The following is a 14394-nucleotide window of genomic DNA, read 5'->3' on the forward strand; positions in this document are numbered from 1 at the left end:
CTTTCCAGACCCCGCTCCGCCCGGAGATACGGTCCGAGACCCCGACTCCGTTCTAGCTGATGATCTGCGGTTGTTTCTCTTGCTTTCTACCAACCCCTTACCTCTAGGAAACTGCGGACTCGCTGAGGGCCGAAGGATTTCTTATCGAAAGCCACACGCAAGATCATCTAGCTTGGTTTTCTCTCATCTGAACAGGAACGACACCCACGATGGATGGAGAAGAGAGAACCAAGAGGCGTCGCCTCCGCGGAGCCTGCGACAACTGCAGGAAACGGAAGAGTGCGTAGTTCTTTCCTGAGCTAGGTATGCAGATGAGCTGACATCTTGTGTAGTCAGATGTGTGTACAGTGTTTGAAGTGAAGGGGCATCTATTGACGGGGGAAATCACAGGTGACAGCAGCGAAATGCCCAACAACCGATGGTGCGTGGCGGGCATGTCTCACTGCAAGTCAGAGTCGCTCATGTACCCTGCAGCTCACATTGTATCTCATTTGGGGTGCCCGTACGTCTTGGACCCGTAGCTCAGGATCGCCACTGACAGTCTGATGTAGTGCACGCACGTAGAGGTGACTAAGGTGCGTTTGGACTTCTAGTCATATCTGCACAGCCCAGCTCATGCGTCTCCTCAGAACCTCGGCTCTGCTAAATCGTATGGTGTGACCCATTTCCCGAGAAACTGCCATTAACGTTCGCTCAGCTATGTCGACGCCATAGAACAACGTATGGCCAAAATGGAGAAGCTCTTTGAGAAGGTTTGCTATGCAGCCAATCGTGTTATCCATCCCATCTAATCCTCGCCATCAGCACCTTCCTGGGCTCGACCTTAACCATGAAATTGACAAGACCACCCTTGATGACGCAGACGACGAAGATGCTCTGCTCGTCCGTAACGACGACGATTCAGTTGAAGCCCGTCTCGCGTCCAAGTTTCAAAAGATGCGACTACGTCCCGACGAGAACCGCTTTTACGGGAAGAGTTCAAACGTCATGTGAGTTTTCACCCACTGCACCAACTACCTTGGCTCAACTACGCTCCCCTTTCGCGCGCCTCTCTGCCACAAAGGCTGAATATTTTGTTCGTATAGGCTCGTCAAGGCAGCGCTGGATGCCAAGCATCAGTACAACGTCAAGAACGGCATCCAACCGAAGGTTTGGGACTTCAAGCGCCCCGACTACTGGGAGCCGCGGCCATGGCAAACCCGACCGCCAGACCCGCCGCGCCCAATGTTCAAGTTCCCGCCGGAAGACTTGATGGAACAGTTGATCGAGGTTTACTTCACCAGGATCAACGTCTTCCAGCCATTGCTACACCGCGTGAGTCTCCTGGTCACTTGCAAGATCCCGATGATGCTCAATATCATCTCTCGTAGCCTACATTCCAGCGGTACATCGACGAGGGCACCCATTTCCGCGATCGCGACTTTGCGCATGTGCTACTACTCGGTGGGTGCAGCCGTTGTCTCGCCACTGCTTCTGCTCACGTTTGTTACAGTCTGCGCAGTCGCGTCGCGCTACTCAGATGATCCGCGCGTACTGGTTGACGGGACCAACGACTTGCATAGCGCGGGCTGGAAATATATCTCGCAAGTGAACTTCATCCGCCCGACAATGACGGACAAGCCGTCATTATTCGAAGTGCAGGCATATAGTGTACGTGCCGGCTCAACATTCGCCTGTCCCTCTGACTGTCGTTATAGTTGTCGGTGTTGTGGAACGAGGGCAGCTCAATTCCCCAAGGCTCCTGGACCGAGATTGGTCTCGGGCTCCGGAAGGCGATGGAGGTTGGCGCGCATCGCCGAAGTACACTCGGCAGGCCTACCGTGCAGAGTGAATTGTGGAAGCGTGCTTTCTGGTAAGTTAAGCCGGACTCGTGCGCATACGATGAGTGACACTTCGTAGGGTCCTTTTCTGCCAGGAAATCCACACCAGCGCCTTCTACGGTCATCCAAGCGCCGTGACCTCTGACATGTACGATCAAGAGCCACCCATAGCTTGCGACGATGAGTATTGGGATACGGGGCATCCGGAGACAGCTTTTAAACAGCCTGCCGGAATACCTTCTAAGCTCGATTACTTCGTACGCTACGTGAAGTTGATGGAGATAGAGGCAGCAACAATGCGTGCTGTGGTACGTCGCTTTTGTCAGCTTGGCGCGGACGGGGTGCTGACGTGCCTTCAGTATTACACAAAGAAGCCAGACCTCGTCACGGCACGGCCTACGGACCAACAGACCATCACGATGTTGGACTCTGCGCTCAACGACTGGTTCAATGAACTTCCTCCGCACTGTGAGTAAGCGTCATTAGCTTCGAACGGCGCTCAGACTGATGTTTGCCAGTGCAATGGAATCCGAAGGAGAAGAATCAGACGTTCTTCGACCAATCGGCACTCCTCTACACCTCCTACTACCAGCTTCAGATCTTCGTCCACAAGCCCTTCATCACTCCCCTCCAGTCCGACTCCCGCCTGAGCTTCCCCTCGCTCGCGATATGCACCTCAGCCGCGCGCTCCTGCGCCCGAGTCATGGACGCCCAATGCCAGCGCGGCGTGGTGCCCCTGCCGCACGTCCACACCGCCGTCTCCGTCGCGGGCTTCGTGCTCATCCTGAACGTGTGGACGGTCAAGCAGACCGGCCTCGTGCCGAATCCGCGCGACATGGAGGACGTGTACAAGTGCATGCGAATGTTGAAGACATGCGACGCGCGGTGGAATAGCGCTGGGCGGCAGTACGATATTCTGCAGGACCTGGCGAGCGCGGCGGATGTGGATATCATGACGAAGGAGGCGTACGAGAATACGAGGAAGCGAAGGAGGGAGGAGGCCTCGTCCGGTGCGGGGTCGTCGTCGCAGGGCGCGTCGCCGTCGACGTCCGACAGCTCGACAGAGGTGATCACGCCGCAGTCGACGTATTCCCTCGCCAGCGGCCCACTCGTCGCTGGAGGTCAGCAAGGTAGCCCCAACATGCTCGGCGCGACGACTGATCTCTTCGGCATCTCCACGTCGGGGCAGAGTGCCGGGTTAGACTCGATCACGAACTTCATGACTGGGACGAATTACCTTTCGGATGTGCAGGCGTCGCTCATGAACGCCATTCCGGGCCTCTCGACGAGTTCCTCAACGGCGTTCACCGGGAGCGCGTCGGCCGCATCGCCGGAAGACCCTCTAAACAGTGGATCTTTGGACGCGTTGAACGTTGACATGCTCAGTGGGTCACGCAATCCCCTGGGCATGGATGCCTTGTATACAACAACCGGCAATGCGGGCACGACGGGCATGCCGAATCTGGCATCCTCTTCATCGACGCAGGAGTTTGCGCTGGGTCTTGGAGGGTTGGTGGACGATAACTTCCAGTTCGACTTTAACATGCCTGTGGGCGGGATCAACATGTCTATGTGGAATGCGCCGTTGGGGTTAGGGTGAGTTGCGATCTTTCGGTCCACACGAGCGAGACGGTGGGCGCTTACGCTATGCATGACAGGGAGCAAGATTGGTCCCAGTATTTGTCCAATCTCGGAGAGCTGACAAGCAGCAGGAAAGAAGGGAATGGTGAAGCTGCTGAGTAGTGTGCTGGTGGTCCAGGTCTATAGTCGGTCGCGGGGCGCTGCATGAAGCGCTTCGACCATGTCTGCAGTGTTGTTGTACTACGTTAGTATCATCCTGTATATATACAATCATCAGCTGTCGAATCTCGATGTTCAAGTGTACAAATATAAAGGCCTCACAGACTGGTGCGGTAGGTCGCAATGACTAGCTCCTATTCAGTTGCAAGATCGCTGATGATGAAGCACCAATCATCGCTCCTTCCTGCACTGAACCGCCACCTCGTTGCCGCAGCCCGCGGGAATTGCTTACCACCCTGATATCGCCTCCCTCCCCCCTCTTTACCCTAAACGCTGCTGAGTACGCTATCGTTCCACCGCGCGACATGGACGACGAGCCAGCTCTGAAGAAGCGGAGGCGCCCAGGCGCCTGCGACAACTGCAAGAAGCGCAAGAGTGCGTTTGAGTTGAGGTTTGCTGCGATAGCCTGCACTGACTAGGACATAGTTCGCTGTACGTGGTCCATTTGGGCTCATTCTGTGGACAGCGATCAATGGAGGTCATACAGGCGACAGTAGTCGGATGCCGAACAACATATGGTGCGTGTACAGTCTTCCTCTCAGCCTTGTTCTCATTCCCCTCCCCTTTTTAGTTCACAATGCGTATCCTACGGGGTGCAAGTATGCTTATTCCATCGTCGTAGAATGTTGATCTCCTCACAGCGCCCGCGATAGTGCACGCACATGGAGGTCATCAAGGTGTGTGGCTGAACCGCCTCCGCACTTCTGTAGCTCATTGCTATCCTTTCAGAACCTGGGCTCTGCGAAGACGTACGCCCTTCGTCTGCATCCATCCTTCGAATATCCCTCATTCACCGTTCCCAGCTACGTTGACGCGCTTGAGACACGCATACTGAAGCTGGAGAAGATCGTCCAGAAAGTGCGTCCTCGTCATGCCTTTCATCGCTCCTGCTGAGGTCCTTCACAGTATGCCCCAGGCATAGACGTCAAGGAGGAGATCGAGAACACCACTTTGGATGATGATGGGGGACTTGCCAAGCTCAAACGCAACGACGATGACTCCCCCGAGTCAAGATTACTGTCCAAATTCCACAAGCTAAGAATTAGCCCAGACGACCATCGGTGTGTAACTGATGCTCAATGTCTGCGGTTGACTCTGACATTGGTCTTCAGATACTTCGGAAGGAGTTCCTCTGTCATGTTTGTCAGTAGTAGTCGCTCTTACCAGCAAGCTAACTGCCTCGCAGGCTCGTTAAGACTATGCTTGACGTCAAAAGCAAGCTTAATTTTCCCCCACGCAACCCCGACTTCAAGCGTCCGGAATTTTGGACCACACGAACGTGGCAAGTTCGTCCACCGGAACCACCTGCCTCGCCTTTTGAGTTTCCAGAGGACGATTTGATCGCGAAGCTAGTCCACCTGTACTTCGAGAAGATCAATCTCTTCATCCCGCTGCTGCATAGGGTGGGTTCTTCAGCACGCTAATTGCGGCGTCAAGCTCATGTTCCCAAGCCAACACTTCAACGCTACATCGATCAGAAGAAACATCATACTGACCGTTATTTCGCGCACGTCCTTCTGCTGTGTAAGGCAATCCTCTTCGCCCCCTCGTCCGTACTAAAAACCCATCAGTATGTGCCTGCGCGGCTCGCTATACTGATGACCCTCGAGTGTTCATCGAAGAGTCCAATGACGTGCATTCGGCCGGGTGGCAATGGGCTCGCCAGGTTAAGGTCATCCGCCCCAACATGGTCGAGAAGCCGACACTTTTTGAGATACAGTCCTTTTGCGTATGTTATCTCTTTAAGTGTAATTCTACTCACTCGGCCCGCTTTCGTTCTCCCGCAGTTGTCTGTCCTCTACAATCAATCCAGCTCCGCACCGCAGGGCGTATGGATAGAAGTCGGGTTGGCCCTTCGCATGTGCATGGAAGTCGGAGCTCATCGACGCCGACACGATGTGCCGACTGTGCAGTCTGAATTGTGGAAGCGCGCCTTTTGGTGAGACCATTTCCTCCTCGGCATACATTATAAGTGATCACAATACAGGGTTCTCGTGTGCTTGGAGACCATCCTGAGCGCATTTCTTGGTTTCCCAGGGTCTCTGCAGCACGAGAAGTTCGTCCGTCTAACGGGTCCCGTCACGCAGAACATTGACCTACTAGCCCCATTTCAGCTTCGATCTCGATCTTCCCATAGCATGCGACGACGAGTACTGGGAAACGGGCGACCCTGCGACCGCTTTCAAGCAGCCGCCTGGCCATCCATCGAAGATCGAGTTCTTCAATCACTACCTCAAACTGATGGAGATCTACACCGCTACCTTCTCCGCCGTGGTTCGTCCTGCCGCGCCCTCTTACATGACGCCTCCCCTTACATGCCTTCAGTATTATACTCGGAAGGCGAGACTGGTTTGCGTACGCCCTACGGATGCACAGATCATGGCGATGCTCGACTCCGCGCTCAACTCCTGGATGAGTAACGTGCCAGAGTACCGTACGTGCCCAAATCGTACCGCATATGTCATGCTCATTCGCCTTGACACTTAGTGCGATGGGATTCCCAACGGGCGGATCCAATATTCTTCGACCAATCCGCCCTCCTCATGGTGACCTACCACCATCTACAAATCTTCGTACACAAGCCCTTTATTACGCCTCTAGAGTCTATGGTCACCTCCCTCACATTCCCATCGTTGGCAATCTGCACTTTCGCCGCGCGCTCATGTGCCAGGATAGTCGAGGTCCAGAGCAAACGCAGCCTCATACCACTCGCTCCCATGCAAACGGCCGTCTTCAATGCCGCGCTTGTCTTGCTGCTGAACATATGGACGGGTCGGCAGGCCGGGTTAGAACCCAATCCGAAAGATATGGAGGACATACGAATATGCATGGGCATATTGAAGGTGTGTTCTAAGGTAGGTTGCACCAGATATCCGCTAATAACCTAAAGAGTATCGAAGCGCGCTGGCACGGCGCAGGCAGGAAATGGTAAGTGTGAAACAGTTCGACGGATGAGGCATTGTAGTTGACGTCTTGATCAGGGATATCCTGAACGGCCTCACCTTTGCTGCGGACGTTGGTATGAGCCCGAGGCCAACCCAAAGAGATGCAGCACGCAAGCGGCGAAGAGACGAGAGCGACGCGAGTTCGGTCGCGCCGCAAAGCTCCCCGGTGTATGGCACATCCGAGTTTTCACCACCGTTGACACACGCCCCTTCCACCGACAGCTCACCTTACGCCGATACGCCAGCGAGCTTGCTCGACTCCGCAAGGACTGCTGGACCGTCGACGGAGGGCCCTCGGAATCCACTCGTCGATGACTTCGTCAGCGGATATATGAATAGTCAGAATTTCCCTGGGCCCTCATCGAACGGCACATATCACTTCTCGCCCTTTGATAGTGGGCAGCCCTCAGGGAGCGAGTCCAGCCCTCCGTCCACCGAACAGTCGACCTACGACATGGTCAAGACACTACTCAACTCGCAAGAGCAGGCGGGAGGCGGCCCCTTGACCGTCAACGACGAGCTGGCCATGCTATTGGGCGACGCGGTACCCCCAACTGCCGAGGCTCACCTCTCCGACCAGTCGAGTCCTTACAACGACTTCGACGGTTTCGCTGCAGATCCTGCGTTGCTCGGTCTTGCGGGAACCGATGGTATGGGATTCGACGCCAATGGCATGACACAAACGCGGCAGCCGTTAGGAGCGTCATCAGGGCCGGACAGTGGACATGATCTCGACTTCAATAGCATGGCGTCCAGTGGAATGTCGATGTGGAATGCTGCGCCAATGGGAATGGAGTAAGTTCTACGTCTACGATGCTCCGAAAGGTTGCTCACCCAATCCATCAGCGAGAGCGACTGGTCCAGATGGCTGATGAATATCGAGGCCATGACGAGTCGGAAGGACGAGGGGTTTCCCGTTTACCACATGCAGTGATTGGCTCAGAGACAGGGCAGTCTGAGGACGTCACGCGCTTTCGCACAGACCCACTTGACATGGAACTACTATATAGGACTTGTATAGGATTTGTTTATACATCGGACGATGACACGCCCCTCGATGTAAATATTTGTAGGGCATCGGCAGGTAACGAATGCCTTTTCCTGCGAAGAGCGCTGACTAGCCAGAGCTCTCTCAAGTGTTCCAAGTGACTACCACACATGCTTGTCAAGCTCTATACGAGGCGTCTCCACTACAACGGTACTAAAGGTCTGCCACAGCACCGCTCTTCATCACTGCTTGAACTTCCTGAAGTTCGGATCTCCTTCGAGTGCCTCCCAGACAGGCGCATAGAGCGTGAGGCTGACGTCTATGGAGCCGTCCGAGTCCTTCTGCGGCCCAGTCGGCAAGAAGTACGCCAGCCCGTTCACCAGAGATATCGGTGTGAACGGTGCAGACACCAGGACCGGCGCAACCCTCTTCTCCGCATCGAAGTACACGCCGTACATGTCGACCTTGTTCCATGGGGTGACGATGAAGCTATCGGGCCCGTGGCGGAAGCGCTGCTTGACCACTCCAGCTCGCGCCGAGATATAGCGCAGAGTGCCCTCGACGCGCTCCCGCGTTACGGCTTGCAGGGCGTCGTGCAGGGTCTGCGCGATCTTTGGGAGGGACGCGTTCTGAAGCGTGGCGAAGGGCAGGCGGGCGTAGGGGCAGATGACTGCGTTGGGGAAGTAACGCGCGGGCAGACCCAGACGCGGGCGGCAGTTGACGGGTGCGAGGAAGTCAGAGCAGGTTTCCAGAGTGTCGCCGGAGCCTTCATCACGCTCCGGCATCAGTTGCGTGCGCGCGCGGTGCACGCATTGCCAAAGGTGAGCGGAGAAGGCTTCGAATGTCGAGACCCAGCCGCTACCGCTCACGTCTGTCGCGGCGTCCTTTATTGCCTTGAGCTCTGCTCCAGAGAAACGCAGGATCTTTCCGATGACTGGAGGCGGCGGATCGAGACGCGCGCTCGAGGGGTTCGCGCGACTCGCGGGGCTGGGATCCTCCGTGTAGTTCTCTACCTGCTCGTCCGCGGTAAACTCCTTCTCGACATTCTCCGGGACGTGCGACTGTATCCACGGTGTCGCCTCGAGCACCATATCCAAGTGCGTCCCGCCCGCTGTCTCCGCAGCGGTGATCCCATGGTAGATCTCCGCAAGATGGCGCATCAGCTGCATGAACCCATCCAGGTCGCACACGATGTGCTGCAGACAGACGCCGAGGCTGACGCTTCCACAGGCAAAACGGGTGTACTGGACGGTGAGGATGGGGTCTGCCGCTGCGCCTTCGAGCGTTGACTCGGAGGGAGCGATCAACTGCGCTCCCGAGCCGGGGAGGTCACTCATTGCAAGATGCGCCTGGCCATCGGGTGATTCGGTGTAGAATGCGTCGAGGCGGGAGCCACATTCAGCGATGTACAGAGCGGCGCCGGAACCTAACTGGTCGAGTTCAGCAGTCCCATCTACAGGGTTGATGCGCCTGCGACCAGTAAGATGGGGATAGTAGTCAAGCAGTTGGCTGAGAGCTTTCTCTAGGCGCTCTGCCGAGACGGGCTCCTTGTGTTCCGCATCGGCGGCGTCGTAGACGAAGATGACGGCGACAGGCAAGTAGTGGACCGTCAACTGATCAAAGGGGCCTAGTCGGAAAATTGGCGGAAGTCTTTTTACCGCTTCTTTGTGAGCACAAAATAGCGGGCGCTTCGAAGTGACCTGGACAAGAGATGCTTGCGATGATTTTATGTCCTCCATGCTGAGAGCGGGCCCATTAGTTTCTGATCTATCAGCTGAGGAAAGATAGCTCACCTTATACTTGCAATCTCACTCTATCGATGAACGCTTGGCGAGGGGGCCAGTGAATGCTCACTCTCAAGTGAGTGGGTCGAAGCTTCAGTCTTATGGCCAGACGTTTGTGATCCAGTCAGCGCGAGTCAACGGACCACATGATGGAAGGCACCGAGGCCACGTTCGAGCCGAGGGGTTAGAGATAGTGAGTAACTCAGAAGGAGGAAACACACAAACTCCGGAACTCAGCGGTCGGCGTTGTCGACGGTGACCCAAGTCGAGCCGCGTGGCATGGCGCCTACAAGGGGAATCAAATGCCAACATATGCAAACAAGCACCATCACTCGTGCTGACTTCGTCCATCATCTCGCCGCTCACTAGCCGTGCTTCGTTTGGTTCAGAAGTCTTTCTTGGAACGAATATGCGTTATCTGCGACTGCATCTTATATACATGTGTAAACCTCCCGTCTTAGCTGACCGCAAATCGTCACGGTCACCACCTTCAGGCTTACAAGCGCCATTTCGACCGGCGATTGTGCATCGGTCGCCACACCCCTACAGCTCGACCGAAAAGCGTCTTTTCTGCGTTTACGAGACAAGAGCGGCTCGGGCATGCGCTCTTTGACTGGCTATAGGTGTGTCCCAAGCGCCGCTGGACTCCTCCCTCACAGAAGCAGAAGCGGCGCCCGGACTATACCGTCTACCGATGCTCGCGTACTAGCAAAACCCACGTTCAGCGCAAGCAGTAGCGTCTAATAGTGGCACAGATGAAGTACAGCGACTCGATCGGACCCAGAACATAGGTGTGTTTCCTTTTACTAGTATGTCCAGATTATAAAATGATGTTCCCACCATACAGCTGGCAGCTTCAAACAGCCACGCTGACCAGGGTATGCAGGAACGCAGCTGGAAACTCAGGAGATAAACGGCCAGAAGCCATGTAATCCGAGAAAAGGGCGCCTAGCGGCTCGGCCTTCGAGGCAGCGGGCTGACTTCGAACAGTCGAAATGGATTTTCCAGCAAACAAGTCCCAACGTTGTGCGCAATGCCACCGTAAGTAAGTGCATCATCGAGCTCTCAAGCTCGAGCTTGTACCCTTCTGCGCCGGAGCGCAGAGTCCCCCGGCGCGGTATAAAACCCCCACGTCCTTTTCCGCCATTCTTTACTGCGCACCGGCGACGACCCTAAGCAAGCCCTGCAGCCTCGTCTGAAATCCGCGGGCCACATCGATGTCGTACTTCACTATCCTGGCTTTCGCGGTAACGTCCGCGGCACTCCCTGTGCAGATTCTCGCGTTCGTCATATCTGCAGCGGCGCTCATCGCTCTCGCCTTCGCGCTGTGGCCTCCTGCCAGTTCGCCAACGACCGCACTACATTCAGCAGCAGGCGCGAGCGCAACTCATCAGACCCCTACGACCGCTCAGAATACCCCGCCCGCCGGCGGAACCGCGACGACTCAAGCCCCTGCGCCCGACACGAAAACGCGGCGCCTCACCCTTCTCGCTTTCGCCTTGACCGCAATGGCCCTTCCCGTGCAGTTCTTCGCGTTCGTCGTGACCTCGGCCACGCTCCCGGTGCAGATCCTCGCTTTCGTCACCAGCGCCTCTGCTCTCCAGGTCCAGATGTGAGGCGCTTTCTTGGCCCTTCATGCGCGATAACTTACTCTGCTTTCCAGGTCAGGCCTTTCGGCTGCAGCCGGGGATGCGTCTACCTTCGGGGCACTCAAGGGCGGCTTTTCTGCCTCCTCCCCGGCACGGTGGGCCATTCCTGCGAGCTTCAAGATTCCCTCCAGCATCTGGTCCGGTGATGAAGGCGCCTCCCTCGGCGAACAGCGTGCCACCACCTCGCCCACCTCGCCCAAGCCTCCCGTGTCCAGCGAGTCTCCCGCGCCCAGGTACATCAATTTATCCATCCATAGAATCTTGGTCAGTCCCTGATACATATCGCAGAAATGCGTTGGACTTTGCCCTCGACCTGGCAAACTCGACCATCAGATTGCGTGGCAAGTCCAACGACTCGTCGCCGCATGACCTAGCGTACGTAGGCGGCAGAGGCGTCGGCGGTTGGGCCATGGGCATCGCCGGCACTGGGGGTTATGGCGGAGAGGGGGGTTTCGGAGGTGAAGGGACGGGTGGGAACAGCACGGGCGCTAGTGGCAGCGGCGGTGCAGGCGGTGCCGGCGGCGCTGGTGGCGCGGGAGCTGGCGGTCTCGGTGGCCTCGGAGGCGCTGGGAGCGGGGGCAACAACAACAGAGGCGGCGCGGGATACGGCGGCGCGGGCACCATCATCATTGGCGACAACAATACCGTCGAGGTGTACGGAGGCTGCAACGACACGCGCCCCACGACAGCGCCTGAAGCCCCTCTTCTCTCTGTTGGGAGCGCGTCCCTCGTTGATGATGACCCGTCCCTCGTCGGTGATGACCCGTCCCTCGATGACGACGACGACATCGAGTTAATGGCACCTGCGGAACCTAGAGGTAAGACGGTCGAGAGCAGCTGCAATATCACCTCGGGGAATGGCAACTATAGCTCCAACTGTAGCAATTCCTTGGTGTCTACGTGCTAAGCTGGCGGGCAAACTACGATTCTTCCCTTCTATCTAGTTTTATCTCTTCTGTTTTTCGAGTCATGCCAATCTATCTTCCGCGCCTCGTCCGTTTTGTATGTACTATCCCTCGCCTTTTGCGCCGTTTATAGATCGCCTTTTCAAGTAACTCTCATTGATGTGATCACACACTTTCGGCGTGAATAAACATTTCTTCCTTCCTTTCTTTCACCATTTGCGACTTTCTGGACGCATTACAGAGTCTTCGTTATGTGACCGAAGAGTGGCTCGCAAGTGAGATTTGAACAATGGCCGCATCTTGTCTTCGGCAAGTGCCGCAGACTGACACTGACCAGCGAACATGGCTGAGAGATCGTCGGCCTCACTGACAACACTTTGACGACACGTCTGAATACAGGGTTACAGTATAAGATCAAGAGATATGCGTACGTAGATGCGGGAGAAATGATCTATGCCTAGAAAGGCTACAATGTGGGGGCGAGGGCACACAGGTGGCGGCGATGTACGTATGTAGGTGCCGGCGATGTACATGGATGGCGAAGCACACAAGCCTGCGCCATCGCACCCTCGGTACAATCTGGGTTTACACGACGATGTGGGTTTTACAACAGAGCAGCGTTCGGATATTAGTACCTGCCAGAGGGCGTGAGTGATACAGGTAAGGCGAGGGGGGAGGCGGAGGACAGAGGGATGGAGGGTGTGGTTTCGTCATGACCTAGGTAGCGTCGCCCGTCAGCATCTGGAGAAAAGTGGGGGGTTGGAGTGGTGGGATGGCAGAGGTCCCTTGAGGATATGCAAGTGGTTGCGAGCAGCGTACAGTTCGACAAAGCATCACACGCAGAGCAAAATAAGACTTCACGCACATCTTATATTCCATGGTCACTTCATTCGGCTCGCCCGTCGTGCTGTACTTTATCTTGATGTCAAGATCGCGGTTGTTGCGCGCGTTTGGTGAGCAAGTCAGCTCGCCCTTGATCTTGTCGCCTTCGGTGAGCGTGATCGTTTGCGGGGTGTAAAAGACGGTTTGCCTAGCAAGAGTGACGGAGCAAGGAAGGGTAAAGATAGCGACAATCAGTAGGCATTCGAGCGACTGAGAGACGATGCTTACTTCCAGTGCGTGTACTGCGCATGCGGGCCCGTGGAGAAGTTGACCTTCTTGTGTGTACATTGGAAGACGATGTCGAACCAGGCGAGGAATGCATGGGCGTCTGGAGAGAGAGAGTAAGCATGAGAGTGGCAAGTGGAAGGAATGGGGTGATTCCGGCAGGCAGGCATGAATGGCCTGCGTGGAGTAGAGGATCATTCAACGCACGAGACGTACAGTCTGTCCTCGTCGCAGTCAACTCGAAGGGTGCGGTGAACGCGAGGTCCTCCTTTTTGACAGTGAGCAGGTCAATGTGCTGTAGCGCGTGTCAGTATGCGTTTCTTTAAGATAAACCAATGAGGCAGTGCACCTTCAACACGCAAGGGTCGGTGACGACGGCCTTCAGGTCGACAGTGTCAACGAGGGGTTCGCGGAGCGCAATGTCCTTGATGCAGGAGTAGTCGAAGCCGTAGACGTTGTCCCAGACTGTGAACATCTAATTAGCGAATGTTATTCATGAGGCTCAACACGTAGGGTCGCACAGTTGATCTTCTCATCCTTGTAGTCCTGGTCTTCGATCGCCGCGATATACATGGTAGCATTGTCGGGGAAGATGAGCCCTCCAGGCTTCAAGTACTGATCGCGCGCAACGAGCACCGTGTCCAGCATGGACTCGTAAAGGAGGAAGTAGCCCATCCACTCCGAGATGATGATGTCGAACTGCTTGATCGGCAACTCAGCCTCCTCGAGCTTGCCCTTGACGAGCGTGATGGCTGGCGAGAAGGATAGGTCAGCATCGTGTGAGGGGAGGGGGGGATAGTCACACACTATCTTTGAACCCGTTCGCCTCGATGATTTTCTGCGCCTGGTCGATGATGTTCGACATGTCGATCTAGGCACGGTGGTCAGCCTTGGCACTGCCGTACATGACCACAGCACGTACACCAACGACGTGCGACGCGCCCGCCTTGGCGGCGAACATGGAGAGGATACCAGTCCCGCAGCCAACATCGAGCACGGTCTTGCCCTTGAAGAGGTGACCGTTGTTCATGATTGCAGACCGGTACGAGCCCGTGCGGACGCTGTCCTTGAGCATCTCCTCGTGGATGCCTGTAGGCCATATCAGTACCTACACGCACGCATATACTGACCCAAGACGCACCAAAGTGGGCATACGAGTCCGCGTAGCTGTATACCGACCATCATCAGAACTCGCACATCAAGAGGAAGTAGAAAGCGCGCAACTAGTCCTTCGAGGTCATATCCTGTGGATTGACATCCTCGTCCATCTTCGAGCTCGACGGGTCGTTCGACATGCTGGCAAATGTGATGGGGGATGGGCGGCAGGAACAAGGAGCGTGAGCGGCCGATCCACGATCTGCCAAACCGGACGCGGGAAAAAACAAAGTCGGCGCCG

At 55.9% G+C, this 14394-nt stretch overlaps 6 protein-coding genes across 6 annotated transcripts; 4 read left to right on the forward strand and 2 right to left on the reverse strand.

The window, feature by feature from the left end:
• Positions 1-90: 90 nt before the first annotated feature.
• SCHCODRAFT_02632589 (uncharacterized protein) lies at positions 91-3705 on the forward strand. The gene is made up of 16 exons (XM_003030389.2): positions 91-279; positions 333-338; positions 391-421; positions 475-502; positions 552-575; positions 630-649; positions 698-752; positions 805-989; positions 1086-1314; positions 1371-1443; positions 1493-1650; positions 1698-1852; positions 1900-2128; positions 2180-2288; positions 2339-3416; positions 3479-3705. Exons 3-16 carry the CDS (start codon positions 405-407, stop codon positions 3561-3563), a joined length of 2445 nt encoding a protein of 814 aa, XP_003030435.2. The 5' UTR covers positions 91-279; positions 333-338; positions 391-404; the 3' UTR covers positions 3564-3705.
• Positions 3706-3792: 87 nt separating this feature from the next.
• SCHCODRAFT_02351130 (uncharacterized protein) lies at positions 3793-4624 on the forward strand. Its single transcript, XM_050342451.1, has 8 exons — positions 3793-3995; positions 4047-4052; positions 4108-4138; positions 4192-4219; positions 4274-4297; positions 4350-4369; positions 4424-4478; positions 4537-4624. The coding sequence occupies exons 1-8, from the start codon at positions 3926-3928 to the stop codon at positions 4540-4542; spliced, it is 240 nt and encodes a 79-aa protein (XP_050199340.1). The 5' UTR covers positions 3793-3925; the 3' UTR covers positions 4543-4624.
• On the forward strand, positions 4583-7406 carry SCHCODRAFT_02351135 (uncharacterized protein). Its single transcript, XM_050342452.1, has 11 exons — positions 4583-4681; positions 4733-5023; positions 5072-5144; positions 5192-5349; positions 5408-5559; positions 5608-5676; positions 5735-5894; positions 5946-6054; positions 6108-6463; positions 6511-6548; positions 6602-7406. Exons 2-11 carry the CDS (start codon positions 4820-4822, stop codon positions 7362-7364), a joined length of 2082 nt encoding a protein of 693 aa, XP_050199341.1. The 5' UTR covers positions 4583-4681; positions 4733-4819; the 3' UTR covers positions 7365-7406.
• A 389-nt stretch (positions 7407-7795) lies between these two features.
• SCHCODRAFT_02690613 (uncharacterized protein) lies at positions 7796-9583 on the reverse strand (the record flags this gene model as incomplete). The annotated part of the gene is made up of 2 exons (XM_003029973.2): positions 9347-9583; positions 7796-9293 (listed from the first exon to the last, which is right to left on the reverse strand). The coding sequence occupies exon 2, from the start codon at positions 9290-9292 to the stop codon at positions 7796-7798; it is 1497 nt and encodes a 498-aa protein (XP_003030019.1). The 5' UTR covers position 9293; positions 9347-9583.
• Positions 9584-10554: 971 nt separating this feature from the next.
• Positions 10555-11893, forward strand: SCHCODRAFT_02703220 (uncharacterized protein; the record flags this gene model as incomplete). Its single annotated transcript, XM_003030388.2, has 3 exons — positions 10555-10949; positions 11001-11219; positions 11275-11893. The coding sequence occupies 3 exons, from the start codon at positions 10555-10557 to the stop codon at positions 11891-11893; spliced, it is 1233 nt and encodes a 410-aa protein (XP_003030434.1).
• A 354-nt stretch (positions 11894-12247) lies between these two features.
• Positions 12248-14372, reverse strand: SCHCODRAFT_02632606 (S-adenosyl-L-methionine-dependent methyltransferase). The gene is made up of 10 exons (XM_050345719.1): positions 14223-14372; positions 14140-14165; positions 13921-14087; positions 13806-13869; positions 13520-13750; positions 13348-13463; positions 13215-13293; positions 13002-13101; positions 12757-12921; positions 12248-12608 (listed from the first exon to the last, which is right to left on the reverse strand). Exons 1-10 carry the CDS (start codon positions 14291-14293, stop codon positions 12602-12604), a joined length of 1026 nt encoding a protein of 341 aa, XP_050199342.1. The 5' UTR covers positions 14294-14372; the 3' UTR covers positions 12248-12601.
• Positions 14373-14394: the final 22 nt, after the last annotated feature.

This window comes from Schizophyllum commune, assembly GCF_000143185.2.
Source record: "Schizophyllum commune H4-8 unplaced genomic scaffold SCHCOscaffold_8, whole genome shotgun sequence".
Classification (NCBI taxonomy): Eukaryota; Fungi; Basidiomycota; class Agaricomycetes; order Agaricales; family Schizophyllaceae; genus Schizophyllum; species Schizophyllum commune.